Below are 12034 nucleotides of genomic sequence, written 5' to 3' on the forward strand. Positions count from 1 at the left end.
CAGATGAGGCCATGGCCCTGGGAGGTGGGCTGCACGGAGAGGGAGGGCTGTGTTGGGGCCGCCTCTGGGACTCGGGGTCACAGCTCAGTGTCCCCATGGCTTTCATCCCTCACACGGGCCAGCCGGCCCCCAGAGGCCCCTGCCTCCTCCCAACGGGCGGGCAGCCTCCCTTCCCAGAGGAAGGGCCAGGCAGGGGCATGGCTGGCAAGCTGAGCTCTGAGGCCCAGACTTCTCAGGGGGCTGGGGCTGACCTGTGAGAGGTGGATAGTCACGGCTGGCGGTGCCTCCCAAGAAAGGGAATTCAAGTGGTAGTGGAGCCGTGGGGCTTGCCAGGCCTCAGTGTTCGCAGTTGCAGAATGGGTATGCCGAGGCCTCGCCTCAGGGGCCTAGGGGATATCCTAGGACTTAACAGACACAATGGCTGGGAAAAGGCTGGATAAACTGTAAAGAGCTGTGCACAACTGGAAGTGCAAACAGAGGGAAGAACAAAGCCCTTGTTTCGGGAGACATGAGGCCGGAAGACACCACTTTGCAAGGGCGGGGCCACGCTAGAGAGACTTGAGCAAAGTAAAGGGCTCTCCCGAATGGAGTGGCTTCCCAGACCCTGCCCAGGAGCACGGGGGCCTCCCAAGTCTAGGTTCAGAGGCAGCATGGGTTGAAGTCCCAGCTCTGTCACTGATGAGCTGTGCAACAACAGGTGAGTCACAGACCTCTCTGAGCTCCATTTCCTCAGCCATAAATACAGACGATACCCCATGTCTCACCAGGCTGAGCACTGCGGCCAAGTAGAAGAGAGCTCCCAGCACGTACCAGCAGGAGCACAAGAGACTCCGGAGGGAAGGGCTGCATAGGGGCCGGAGGCTCCCCTCCCCAAGGAGGGAGAAGCTGGGGTTTCTGAGATAGCCCACTGTCGTGTTTTCCTCCTAGCCCTCTGGCCGTGCTATCCTTGACTTGGTCTTGCCTCTTACATCCCCTCTGGTTCACTCCCTTCCCTCTACTGCACAAGAAGGGGGACCTTACTGGTCCGGCCACCATCATCCCAATGTCCCCAGCAATCTGCCACCCGGTTCCCTGCATCTACACTGCCCCCCTCCCCTCCCCTGTGCAATCTGTTCTTCCTTTGAAGCCGGAGCCATCTTTGCAAAATGAGAATTCAGCCATGTTCTCATCGCTTTTAGTACAAAACCCACAACCCTTCAAGACAGGCCCTGTGTGTCTAACTACCGTTGACTCCCGCCTTTGGGCTCTGGAGCCACTGCTCTTGCTTTAGTTCTGCCGAAAAGCCATGCTTCCTTCTACCTCAGGACCTTTGCTCAGCCAGTTCCCTTTACCTGGGAAGAAGCTCCTCCTCTTTGTCTGTACCTGTTCAACACTTCTCAACCTTCAGGTCCCAGGAAGCCTTCCCCCGCCCCCGAGGGGTCCCCTAGCCTCCCTGACTTTTCCTTCATGGAATTCAGCTCAGCTCGAATTTACACACATGTACATGCACACCCACCCACCCACGCACACCCACCCACACCTATGATTGTATGATCTTTTTCTTTTCTCCAGACAGGGGGTCAGGAAAATCAGAGCCAATCACCTGATTTCATAAACGAGGTTTCATTGAAACTAGTCATACTCACTTCTTTAAATACCATCCACACTTGATTTTGTACAGCCTGCGAGGCCTAAGCTATTTACTATCTGGCTCTTTACGGAAGTTTGCTGACCTCTGCTCTAAACTAGAAGCTTCCCGAGGTGGGGCCACGGCTGTTGTACTCCTCGCCAGAACCCATACATACCTGGCCAGGGGCCCACGCAAGGCAGGACCTTAATAGAGATATGGATATACATGTTTCTTGGATAAGCAGCAATTTTTACCTTGTCAAAACTGTATTGACTTGAGTTATTATTAAAACTGTGGGGCCCATCAGGAATAGATGTCACTTAAGAGATTCCAGGACCATTTTCTGGCAAGCAGTTCAATACAACAGCCGTATCCCAGCACCGGCTGGCATGTCAAGGATCTTAGAGGTGCCACAGGCTAACCTTAATTTCACACAGCTCTGTAAACGACCGTCGTCCCTGTGCATGGTCTGCAAACATTCGTGGAGGGAGCACAAACCCGCACTGGAGAGATTACAGGTTGAGCAGCGTTACGAAACTAACGTCGTGAGATGTCTTCTAAACGTTTTCCTTAAGGCTGTTTCTAGATATACTCCAAAGAACCGATCGACGAATTCCAAGAAAACGTCTGTTTTATTGTCATACAAAGGAAATAACGGATCTTCTTTTCTTTTCCAATGAGTCGCTCTAACATAAAAAACGTTAGCAACATGTAGACACCGTGTTTGGCAACGCACGTGTTTCTAGAACTTACGACGAGCCCTGCAGGGTAAGTCTCATTGTCGTTCCTGCCTTCCCAAGGAGAGAAACGGAGGCTCGGAGGCCGCACACTCAGCAAGTGACAGGGCTGGGTTGTGCTAGTCCTGTCGGGAGTTCAAGGTTACGCTGCACCCCCTCCTTAGGCAAGATACTGAAGATGGTGGGAGGTATAAAACTGCATTTTTGGGGTGGTTAAAGCCCTCCCACAGAATGCTGCTAGCACCTCTGTGGCCTCTCGTTAATATAGGGGCAGGGCGTCCCAAAGCCATGACAAGGTTGCAGTGGATAAGACTGCACAGAGCAAGTTTTCAGAGCCCTGCATGTACTGACTCCCTTTCACTTTGTGTTTTATTTTAAGCACGAACGTTTTGAATGAACACGGTGGCATGTCAGGGTTAAGAATGCTGACTCTGGACTACAGGCCTAGGGTTAAATCCCAGCGCTGCCCCTTTCCGGCTGTGTGACCTGAGAAACCTCTCCAGCTTCTCAGAGCCTCAGTTTCCTGGTCTGTAAAATGGGGATGGTCGCAGTGCTCATGCCAAGGGGTCGTTATGGTGATTCATGAAACGAGATGGTACACGTCTCCCTTTAGCCTGTTGGGCCGTGGTGTGTCCCCTGGGACTCCCACCGGCCCTGACGCACCCCCATGGGTAAGAATACTGCCTGAGAGAAGGGGCGAGCATCAGCCAGGGGCTGGCCAGCATGGGGGACTTGGAGGCCCACACTGCACCCGGAAGAACCAAGGCGCCCGCCAACAGGGGTGGCACTCAGCCCGGCGTTAGGACCCAGTTATACCCCCACGGCCCGGTGACGCCCGTGGAGCCCCCGGCGGTCACCTACCCGCAGACTTCGGGGTGAACTTGTCTCGGTTTGCAGCACACACTGCCAACAGTCGGTAACCGAGGTCCAGGTCGAATCCTTGCTGGGCTGCCACCCGACTGACCACCTGCCAGCAAGGAGAGGGAGAGTGGGGTGAGTCACTGCTGGCGTCCGGCCTCCGAGCCCAGAGCAGCGGAGGTGTCCATTTCACGGGGGAGGCTGGTGAGGGGGGCAGGCTAAGGCAGGTCCCCAAGATCGGGCCGAGCTGGGACTCAGACTAGGCTTTGCTCAGTTACTCAGCAACCACTGATAAGCATCTCCTCCATGGCAGGCCCTGGGATCCTGGCCCCTGCCTTTGGGGGTTGCCAGTCTGCTGGTGGGCCTGACCCCAAAGCCCAGGCCCTGCAGCTTTCAAGGACTCCATCTGGCCACATTCCAGAAGGCGGAGGAGTGTGGGGGCGGGGGCGGGCAGTGCCTATTTCCATGTTTCCAGGCCTCTCTTCCCCCCAGAGCAGCTCCCCAAACTCCCTTCTGAGTCCAGGCACCTCGGGAAGTCCCCTGGCACCTCTTCCTATCCCTTCCCTGAGCTCCTGCAGGCACCATCGTGGATGCTCCCTGCCCTCGCCACTCCAGGCGTGGTCCCCACCTGGCCGCACTGCTCCCTCCAGAGTCAAAATCTGTGCCCGCGGGGGCGCCTGGGTGGCTTAGTCGGTTAAGCGTCCAATTTTTGCTTAGGTCATGATCTCGCGGTTCGTGGGTTCGAGCCCCGCGTCGGGCTCTGTGCTGACTGCCAGCTCAGAGCCTGGAGCCTGTTTCAGTCTGTGACTCCCTCTCTCTCTGACCCTCCCCTGCTCACGCTGTCTCTCTCTCTCTCCTAGAAATAGATAAAACATTTTAAAAAAATGTTGGGTTTATCTATAAAAAAAAAAAAAAAAAAATCTGTGCCTGCAGAGCAGCCCCGGACACACTGCTTCGCGAAGCTTCGGCTCACAGCTGCCCGACAGAGCACTACAGCTCTTCCAGATGCACACGCTATGCTCCCCAATGCTCAGCTCTGTGCCAGGCGACCTGCAGCCTCTCAGACCCCAGCCCAGAGGCTGCAGGCTCCTCATGCTCAGCCTGGGGTCTGCATCCAGCGCCAAGCACCTGCTCAGCACACGGGAGGCTCCCATGAGCGTGTCGATGGAAGCTTGCTAACAGTTGTGTATTTGGAGCCTGGAGGTCCCTTCCTTCTCTTCGAGAACCTCTGGAGTGCAGGCTGGAGGGGGGACAGGTGAGGGGCTAGGAGGGCTGACAGTCCCCAGGGGCAGTGTGGGATGGGTGCTCCCAGGGGGACCCGCGGACGGCTCTGCAGGCCCACACCCATTGGCTTCGCTCCCTCCCCATTCCTTCCCACGTGTCCTGCTGCATGGCCAGACCAGCTCCCTCCTGCCCGCCTTCCTCGTTAACAGAGGCAAAATCAGGTTTACTTAGTAAGAAGGAAGGCCCTTGGAAAATGGAGTTGATGGGGGCACCTGGGTGGCTCAGTCGGTTAAGCATTGGACTTCGGCTCAGGGAACTGATCTCACGGTTCATGGGTTCGAGCCCCATGTCGGGCTCTGTGCTGACAGCTCAGAGCCTGGAGCCTGCTTCAGATTCTCTCTCTCTCTCTCTCTCTCTCTCTCTCTCAGAAGTAAATAAAACATCAAAAAAAAAAAAAAGGAAGGAAAATGGAGTTGGCGCAGGCTAAGAGCTGGGGCGGCTAGGGCTGGGTGAGAAAGCAGTGCTCCCAGATGTGGGAGCTCCTTCTTTTGAGAAAGATAAGACTCAGTCAGCAAGCCTTTCGAGACCGCCTGCCCCAGAGGCGCTCAGGGGACCTCAGGCTGCCATGGGGCTCCGCCCAGCCTCCGGAATAGTTCCTCACTATCTGCTTTATATTTAAGGGTTCGTTACAAGGGCTCCAGGGCTAAAAAGGATAGGAAAACAGCGAATCTAGGCCAACCCTCTCGTTTAAAAAGTATGGATACTCACAAGGGCCTGGACAGGCTGCCCCTGGTGAGCCAGGGAGGAGCCCGGGGACTCCCCCTCCCCGGGACCACCATAGCCCCTCGGAATGGGGCCTTGTCTCCCTGCCCCCATCTCCGAGGAACTCCCAGGGCAAGGAGGGAAAAGGACTTCTCAGGTTTGAATGTTTGCTCAGCGCCTCTTCTCTGCTGCCAGCCGAAGCCCCTGACACAGAAGTCACCTGTTCCCCCCAGGCCTCTTTCCACACGTTCTCTTGGCCCCTGACTGTGGTTATCATGGCACCCCCCGCCCCGAACCCCCCCCCCACCTCACGATCCAGAGGCTCTGGGCCAGCTATGGGCAGGGCAACCTTACTGTTAGTCTCGCCATCCAAGCAGAAAAACCAAGGCCACTTATTTACTCTGTGGCCTGTTGAAAATTTCAGGTCTGGAGACGGACACTCTCTACAGCGGGTCGGGAAAGGTCACTTCGGCTGAGATGCTGACGCCGGTGCCCTTTACTTTGGTGGAAGCTTGGGGCGGATATGAGTGAGCACCGTGTGTTTGGATGAGGGCATCAGCGAGGCTGCTGCTTGGGGATGTGCTGACAAGGGCAGGCAGTATAATGAGGACACTGGCTCCCAGTATGAGGGCCAAGTAAAAGCCGTGCGCAGCCAAGTGCCCAGACCCTTACGACAGCTCCGGGAGGCGGTCTGTTCTTATCTCTGTCTCACAGATGAGGAAACTGAGTATGAATAACAGCCAAAGAGTACAAATCTTGTCCATGAGAGAGCCAGGATGCAGTCCCAGGCAGTGGGCCTGAGGAGTCTAGGCTCTTTCCCCGAGAGGACCTCTTTGCAGCCCCAGAAAGGGTAAGGCCGTAACTGCTGGGAGAAACCTCAGGCCCCGTGTTGAGGGCAGGAAGGCAAAGGTTTCACTATTGGGCCAATACTGGCTAATCCTGTTGCTCTGGTTTAAAACAAAACAAAACAACCAAGAGAAATTGAGCAAGAGGGGCCTGGTGCTGGTATCAAAGCTGTCCTGCAGGTAGGGAAGGTCTGCTTGTCACCAAATCCCCTGAGCCACGGAGTTCAGAAGGGTCACTGGCAACAGCTTCCTTTTGTCAAGGCCCAGAGAGGGTAGGGCCTTGCTGAAGGTCAGCACAGCACAGGTGTCGCAAAGCTGGACCCTGAGGCCCTAGAGTGCCTTACATGCACCGCTCTCCCCCACCCCCCTCCCCACCACTGGCTTCCTCTGGCCCAGGAAAGGCCTGTGAGGTGGGTCTGACTGACGGTGTGGGGCGGGGGCAGGGGGTGGACTTAGCTGTGTAGCCCGTTGTGTTCAGAGGCCTGATCCTACAGGGCATGGAACCTTCTGGAAGGTGGGCCAGGGGAAGACCCCCTCCTCCACACAGGCCTCCAGGGAGGCGCTGCTGCCCTCTGCTGGCTGCCCAGCCAGGCCCAGCCAGCTCCTGGCAGCCTGAGACTGAGATCCAGGGTCCCAGAGGGACCCACAGGTCAGGGAGTCCAGCCCTTCGAGCCACAGAGAGGGAAACAGAAGCCCTGAGATGGCAGAGGGCGTGTGCTCAAGGTCACACAGTCCCATAGAGAGAGTTCGTGGCTTTGAAAAGCAGTGAGCCTCCGGGCTGCGAAGTGGGACAAGCTGTCTGGGAGATTCTGCTCCTGGCGTGGGGTTGGATTCTGACACCTTCTGAGGGAGGCAGGGGAACTGGAGGCACGCCAGGCCTGCGCTTCAATTCTGCTCCACCCTATCCTGTGCAACCCAAGGCAGGCGTCTTGACCTCTCTGAGCCTCAGATGTTTCCTCTGTAAAAGTGCAAGGACGTCCTCTATTTCCCAGGTTGTGTGCTGGCAGCTCTGGCAGTTCTGTGTGTCCCGGTTCTGTCTCATTGTCATTACACAAGCCCCTCAGGGCACAGCCCTCATTGCCCTCTCTGCCCCCCTCCCTGGCCCCCGTCCCCATCTCAGTGCAGGGGGTGGCAGGTGTCTGTGGCTGTTGCCGCTGCTGCTTTGGAGTCAGGCACCAGCCGGGGTTCTGGTTCTGCCCCTTGCTAGTTGTCCGACCTCACCCAGGTGACTCAGCCTCTCTCTGGGCCCCCGTCTGCTCGCCTGTGCAGTGCTCTCGTTGAGGGGCTGGGAGTCCAGACTAGGCGCACAGCTCAGTGAGCACTGTTTATGGACACCCCCCTGGCAGCTTCAGCAGCGGGTTCTTTGAGGCTCTGGGGAGGCATTGCTGGAGAGATGGGGACGGCACTGCTGTCCCCTCTGCCACCTCCTCTCCTTCCTGCCTCCCCTCTCCTGCTCTCTGGCCTCCTCCTTTCTGCTCCTAGAGCAGGGAGAGCGTGCCCCGCCTTCAGGGAGGAAGAATGAGTGAGTCCAGACAGGCCTGATTTTAAGGGAAGGGCCAGGAAGCGAGCCGCCGGCACGGTTAGGAAAAACCTGGTCTGAGGTGGTGACCGCAGCTCACACCCCTCACCCCTTGGGAGGGGCCACAGGGCTCCTGCACATCCTGGGGTCAGAGGGCCTGAAGGGGAGGGTGGGGCAGGGGACTACGGGCTGCTCTTCACCAGGGCCCAGCCCCAGTGTGACAAGCGTGTGCCTGTTTGCTGACTGAGGCTAAGTGGTTTTTCATTTCTATCCTCCAAGTAAGCCACATCCAGAGGGAATTTGTTCCCAGGGGTCACCCCGGGGATGGTGGCAACCTGGGGCGCTCAGCCTGCCCCTGGATGGGGAGGGGTGCAGCCTTGCCCTGTTTAGGCCCCGTGGGACCTCTGACCTCCCCCATCCTGTCCCTCCCGTGCACCACGGCTGGGGCTGAGAATGTGCAGGGGGACAGGAGGACAGCAGCAGGGCCCTCGGGGGTCAGTAGTACCAGCCTGGGACCGGAGCAAGCTCCCCTCCCCCCATCAGTTGCCGCAAGCGATGATCCTTCCCTCTGCTCTGCAGGGACTTCATAAGGATTGAAGGAGCCAGGAAAAGGCTGTGGGTCGTGAGTGTCTTTTGTGACCCCCACCCCCCCTTCCCCACACGTCCCTGCTGCTACTTCTGCTGAGCTCCAAAGGCACAGTCAAACTCACGTCTCCGCAACTGGCGGGTGAACCAAAGGCCCCTTTCTGGCGAAGCAGCAGGCCAGAGAGGTGGGGGTCAAAGCCTACCTTGAACCAACGGCGTGCCTTAGGCTGCGGTGTGACGAGGGGCGGCTCAGGAGAGCTGGCACTGTGCCTCTGTCCACACAGCTGCCTCTTCCCCAGGAAGCCACAGCCTCCCCACTGGCTAGTCAGATCCTCCGGGCTCCTCCCTGGGCTTCCTCCTCCAGGAAGACCTCCAGAATCCTTCCAGCCTATCCTCCAAGGATGCTCGCCTTAGAGCTCCTGTCTTCACACAAACCTTATCCCATCGCTCACCTGCTCAAGATCTTCAAGGCTCTCCATCACCCTTCAGACAGTATCCGAGCTCTTCTCCCTCAGCCTGAGGGCCCTGTCTTGGCTTGTTTCTGCTTCCCTTTTTGACCTTTTCTTGTATCTCCCTCTTCTGTGCTCCAGCCATCTGAGACTTCTTTCTGTTCCTTGAACAAATGAAGCCTCAGGGCCTTTGCACTGGCAGTTCCCTCTGGCTGGAGGACCCTCCCCTCTCATGGATGACTTCTTCTTGCCACTCAGGTCTCAGCTGGGGTCACCTCCTCTGGAGACTTCCCCAAACCGGCACTCTAGCCCCTCTCACAGCAGACCAGTGTGTGTCCTTTTTTACTCTTTTATGAGTTTGGTGCCCACCTTCCCCGCTGGAACATACGCTGCTTGAGAGAGGCCCAGCATAGAGCCTCAGCGAGTGTCTGTTAAATGGCTAAATGACAGGGACGGGGCAGGGCCAGCTGCCGGTCATCTCACACCCCAATGCCCATCCAGCCGGCACGGGGCCATTGTCTGAGTCAGCTTTGAATCCCTGTATCCCAGGCCGGGCAAGGCTCCGGGCGTGATGCTGGGGACTGTGGAGGGCAGTCTGGCCACACCTCGTGCATGGTCCCCACCTCCTCCTTGACTTATAGCTGCCGGCAGCTGGGATGGGAATGAGGGGGCCGCTTGTAACATCTGTCCCTGCCGGCAGGGCTTAGCCTGAACCGGGTGGGATCCCCGCAAAGAGGATTAAGGGAGCTGGTAGAGGGAGGGGAGCCCAGTGGGCTGGAGATGAGGAGGGCCGGGCAGTGCAGGCAGCGCCTGATTTGGCCTGGTGGCTCTAAGGGAGCCAGACAGCATTAGCCTCAGACAAATGGAGGAGCCCTGAGGAGCCGCTCCCCTGGCTGGCATCCCTACTGGCTGCGAGGCAGAGGGGTCTGGGCTTGAATCCCACACCCACCTCTAACTGCCTGTGTGACCCTGGGAAGCCATCACAGGAAGCCTCCGTTTCCTCCTCTATAAAATGGGGACAAAGGTGGGGCCAGCTTCCTGGAGTTTGAGGATTCAGTGAGAAGGTCTATGCAGTGGACCATGCTCAGTGGCAGGCACAGAAGGGGTGTTTTATAACGATGCCCCATGAGAATGTCACTCTTCTGTTTGCTCCAGGCCAGGGCCATGCTGGGGCTTTTACCTCCCTCCTATCTGGAGCTTTTCAGGGAACAAGGTGCCCTTGAACTTCACCTAAGATTCCTACCTGGCCAGGCATCTGCCTTGGCCCCTCTTCTCCGAGCCTTGGGGTAGCTGGGCTCTCTGGCCATCTGTTTACCCATGTTCCCTTTAAAGCTGACCCAGGGGTCATTTTGAGAAACTGCCCTCACCGGCCACCGAGGCTCCCTCAAGCTTACGGGTACACGTCACGCGGCTGTGGTCATTCACAAGCAGTGAGATCCTTCCCCATGGCTTCAGCTGGTGAGCTCTGAGGCTTGGCAAATCATGCCACCAGCTCCGGGCCTGGCCTCTGCTCGGCCTGCATCCTACGCCCTTATCAAGTGGAGTGAATTTCAGCTCTCTGGGGCGTTTGCACATGCTGTCCTAAACACCCACACGCATGTCTCTAGCTCCTTGCCTCTGTTTTCCACCAGCCGCCCCACCTCCCAGGCAGTTAATGCCTCCCTTCTCTGGGCTGCTTCACCTTGGACACAATTCTCTTGGCCATCTCTTTCCACATCTGTCTCCCCGCTAAAGAGGGCATTGGGCTTGGCAAAGTCTTCCTCTGTGGTTTCCCAGGACTTCGCACAGGGGATCGTATGTGATAAATGAGGGATCAATCAATGTTTATTTGGATAGATGGACGGATGTCATAGGAGCTCATTAAATGCTTCCATGAATGGGTAGAAGGATGGATGACTGCAAAAAGAACTTGACAGAGGTTTGCCCAAATGCACGAATGAACAACTGGATAAAAGAACGGCTCAGGGCTCCTGGGTGATTCAGTCGGTTAAGTGGCTGCCTCTTGGTTTCAGCTCAGGTCACGATCTCACAGTTTGTGAGTTCGAGCCCTGCATTAGGCTCTGCGCTGATAGTGCAGAGGCTGCTTGGGTTTCTCTCTTTTTTTCTCTCTCTCTCTGCCCTTCCTCCTATGTGTGAGCACTCTCTCTCTCCCTCTCTCAAGAGAAATAAACTTTTTTTTTTTAAAGAATGGCTAAAAATTCTGCTTTGCTGAGAGTGAACATGTACCCTCACTAGACGTGACCCCCCACCCCAGGGAGGCCTTGTGCTTTCCGATCAGGTGTGAGGAGCCCATATCAGTCTGAGGGCTGTGTCTCCCCATCAGACTGTTTTCCTGGAAGCTGTATGTTGGGGGGGAGGGCACACACAGAAGGGCTGTTCCCTCCGGTGATGCTGTCCTTCTATCATCTTCTGTTATCTGCAGCCTCTCCGACAGCTGGACAGGCTCACGAGTCCCCAGGCATCCTCCCCGGGTGCAGTGGGGGAGGGGGAGGCAGACTCACCGTCAGACAGCCCATCAGGCTCTGCTCGAAGGGCCGCTGGAAGGCTCGCGGGTCCCCACACCAGTCCAGCAGCTCCGTGGCGGCATTGTGGAAGTTAGCAGGGTTCTGTAAGTGCTGCGGGAGAGGGAAGGAGGCAGCATGAAGCTCCAGGAACAAGCCAGCAGGGCAGCGTGCACGTCTGGGGTGGCGATGACCCCCGGCCTCCCAGGGGAGGAGGCTCGAAGAAAGGGGCAGACCAGGAATAAGGAAGCTTCTCAGACTCCCTCTCATTCACTCTCCCTTTGTATCCACCCCACCTGGTCCCTGGCAGGATGGAGATGAGTAGCCCCATTGCAAGGATAGGAAAACCAAGGTCCTCTTAGAGAAAGACAGTAATATTAAAGTGTTTTCTGGATGCTGGTAGCGGGGGCAGGTGAGCTCCACAGGGTGCAGGAGGGGAGCCTGTGGGCCCCACGCTTGGGGGCTGGGTCTCCTTGAGCTAGGATAGCCTTGCCCTGGCGATTCCTTCTTGATGGTGCCCACTCCCGCTAACCACCACTGCCACCACCACAACCCAGGTCTGGACGTCTGCCAGTCTGCCTTCAGAGCAACACGGTCACAGCCAAACAAGGGACAGGGTCAGAGAGAGACCTCCAGGCCAAACTCAGCCAGGGAGTCAAACTATAAGCACACTGCGCCCAGGCTATTCTCACACGGGGGGTTCTGGTGTATGTGACTTAGCTCCCCAAGGCCAGATTTCCTGTTCCCAGTCTGGCTAGGCTGGGGACCCGCTGGCATCTTGGGGAGGGATCCCTGCCTGAGCTCAAGCCCCTCCCAGTCAGGGGGTGTGAGTCAACAGAGACTGCAGTGGGCACCAAGGCCTCTAGATTCTGCCTCAGACTCAGGCCAGGTGGCTGTCGGGCAGGGGTGAGGGGGGACGGCTTCCCGCTCTAACCCCCACCCAGG

The 12034-nt window shown here is 57.3% G+C and overlaps 1 protein-coding gene across 7 annotated transcripts in view; it reads right to left on the minus strand.

Moving 5' to 3' along the window:
* ZMIZ1 (zinc finger MIZ-type containing 1) overlaps positions 1-12034 on the minus strand; it is a 231926-nt gene that overhangs the window by 90357 nt on the left and 129535 nt on the right. For all 7 annotated transcript variants that reach the window (XM_039240532.1, XM_039240529.1, XM_039240534.1 and 4 more), the window contains 2 exons: positions 11090-11203; positions 3208-3313 (listed from right to left, as the gene is read on the minus strand). In XM_039240532.1, the coding sequence (XP_039096463.1) occupies positions 3208-3313; positions 11090-11203 (220 nt within the window). The remainder of the gene's footprint in view (positions 1-3207; positions 3314-11089; positions 11204-12034) is intronic.

The sequence above is a fragment of the Hyaena hyaena genome, unplaced genomic scaffold (genome assembly GCF_003009895.1).
Source record: "Hyaena hyaena isolate Hyena2069 unplaced genomic scaffold, ASM300989v1 scaffold_176, whole genome shotgun sequence".
In the NCBI taxonomy this organism is placed as follows: domain Eukaryota; kingdom Metazoa; phylum Chordata; class Mammalia; order Carnivora; family Hyaenidae; genus Hyaena; species Hyaena hyaena.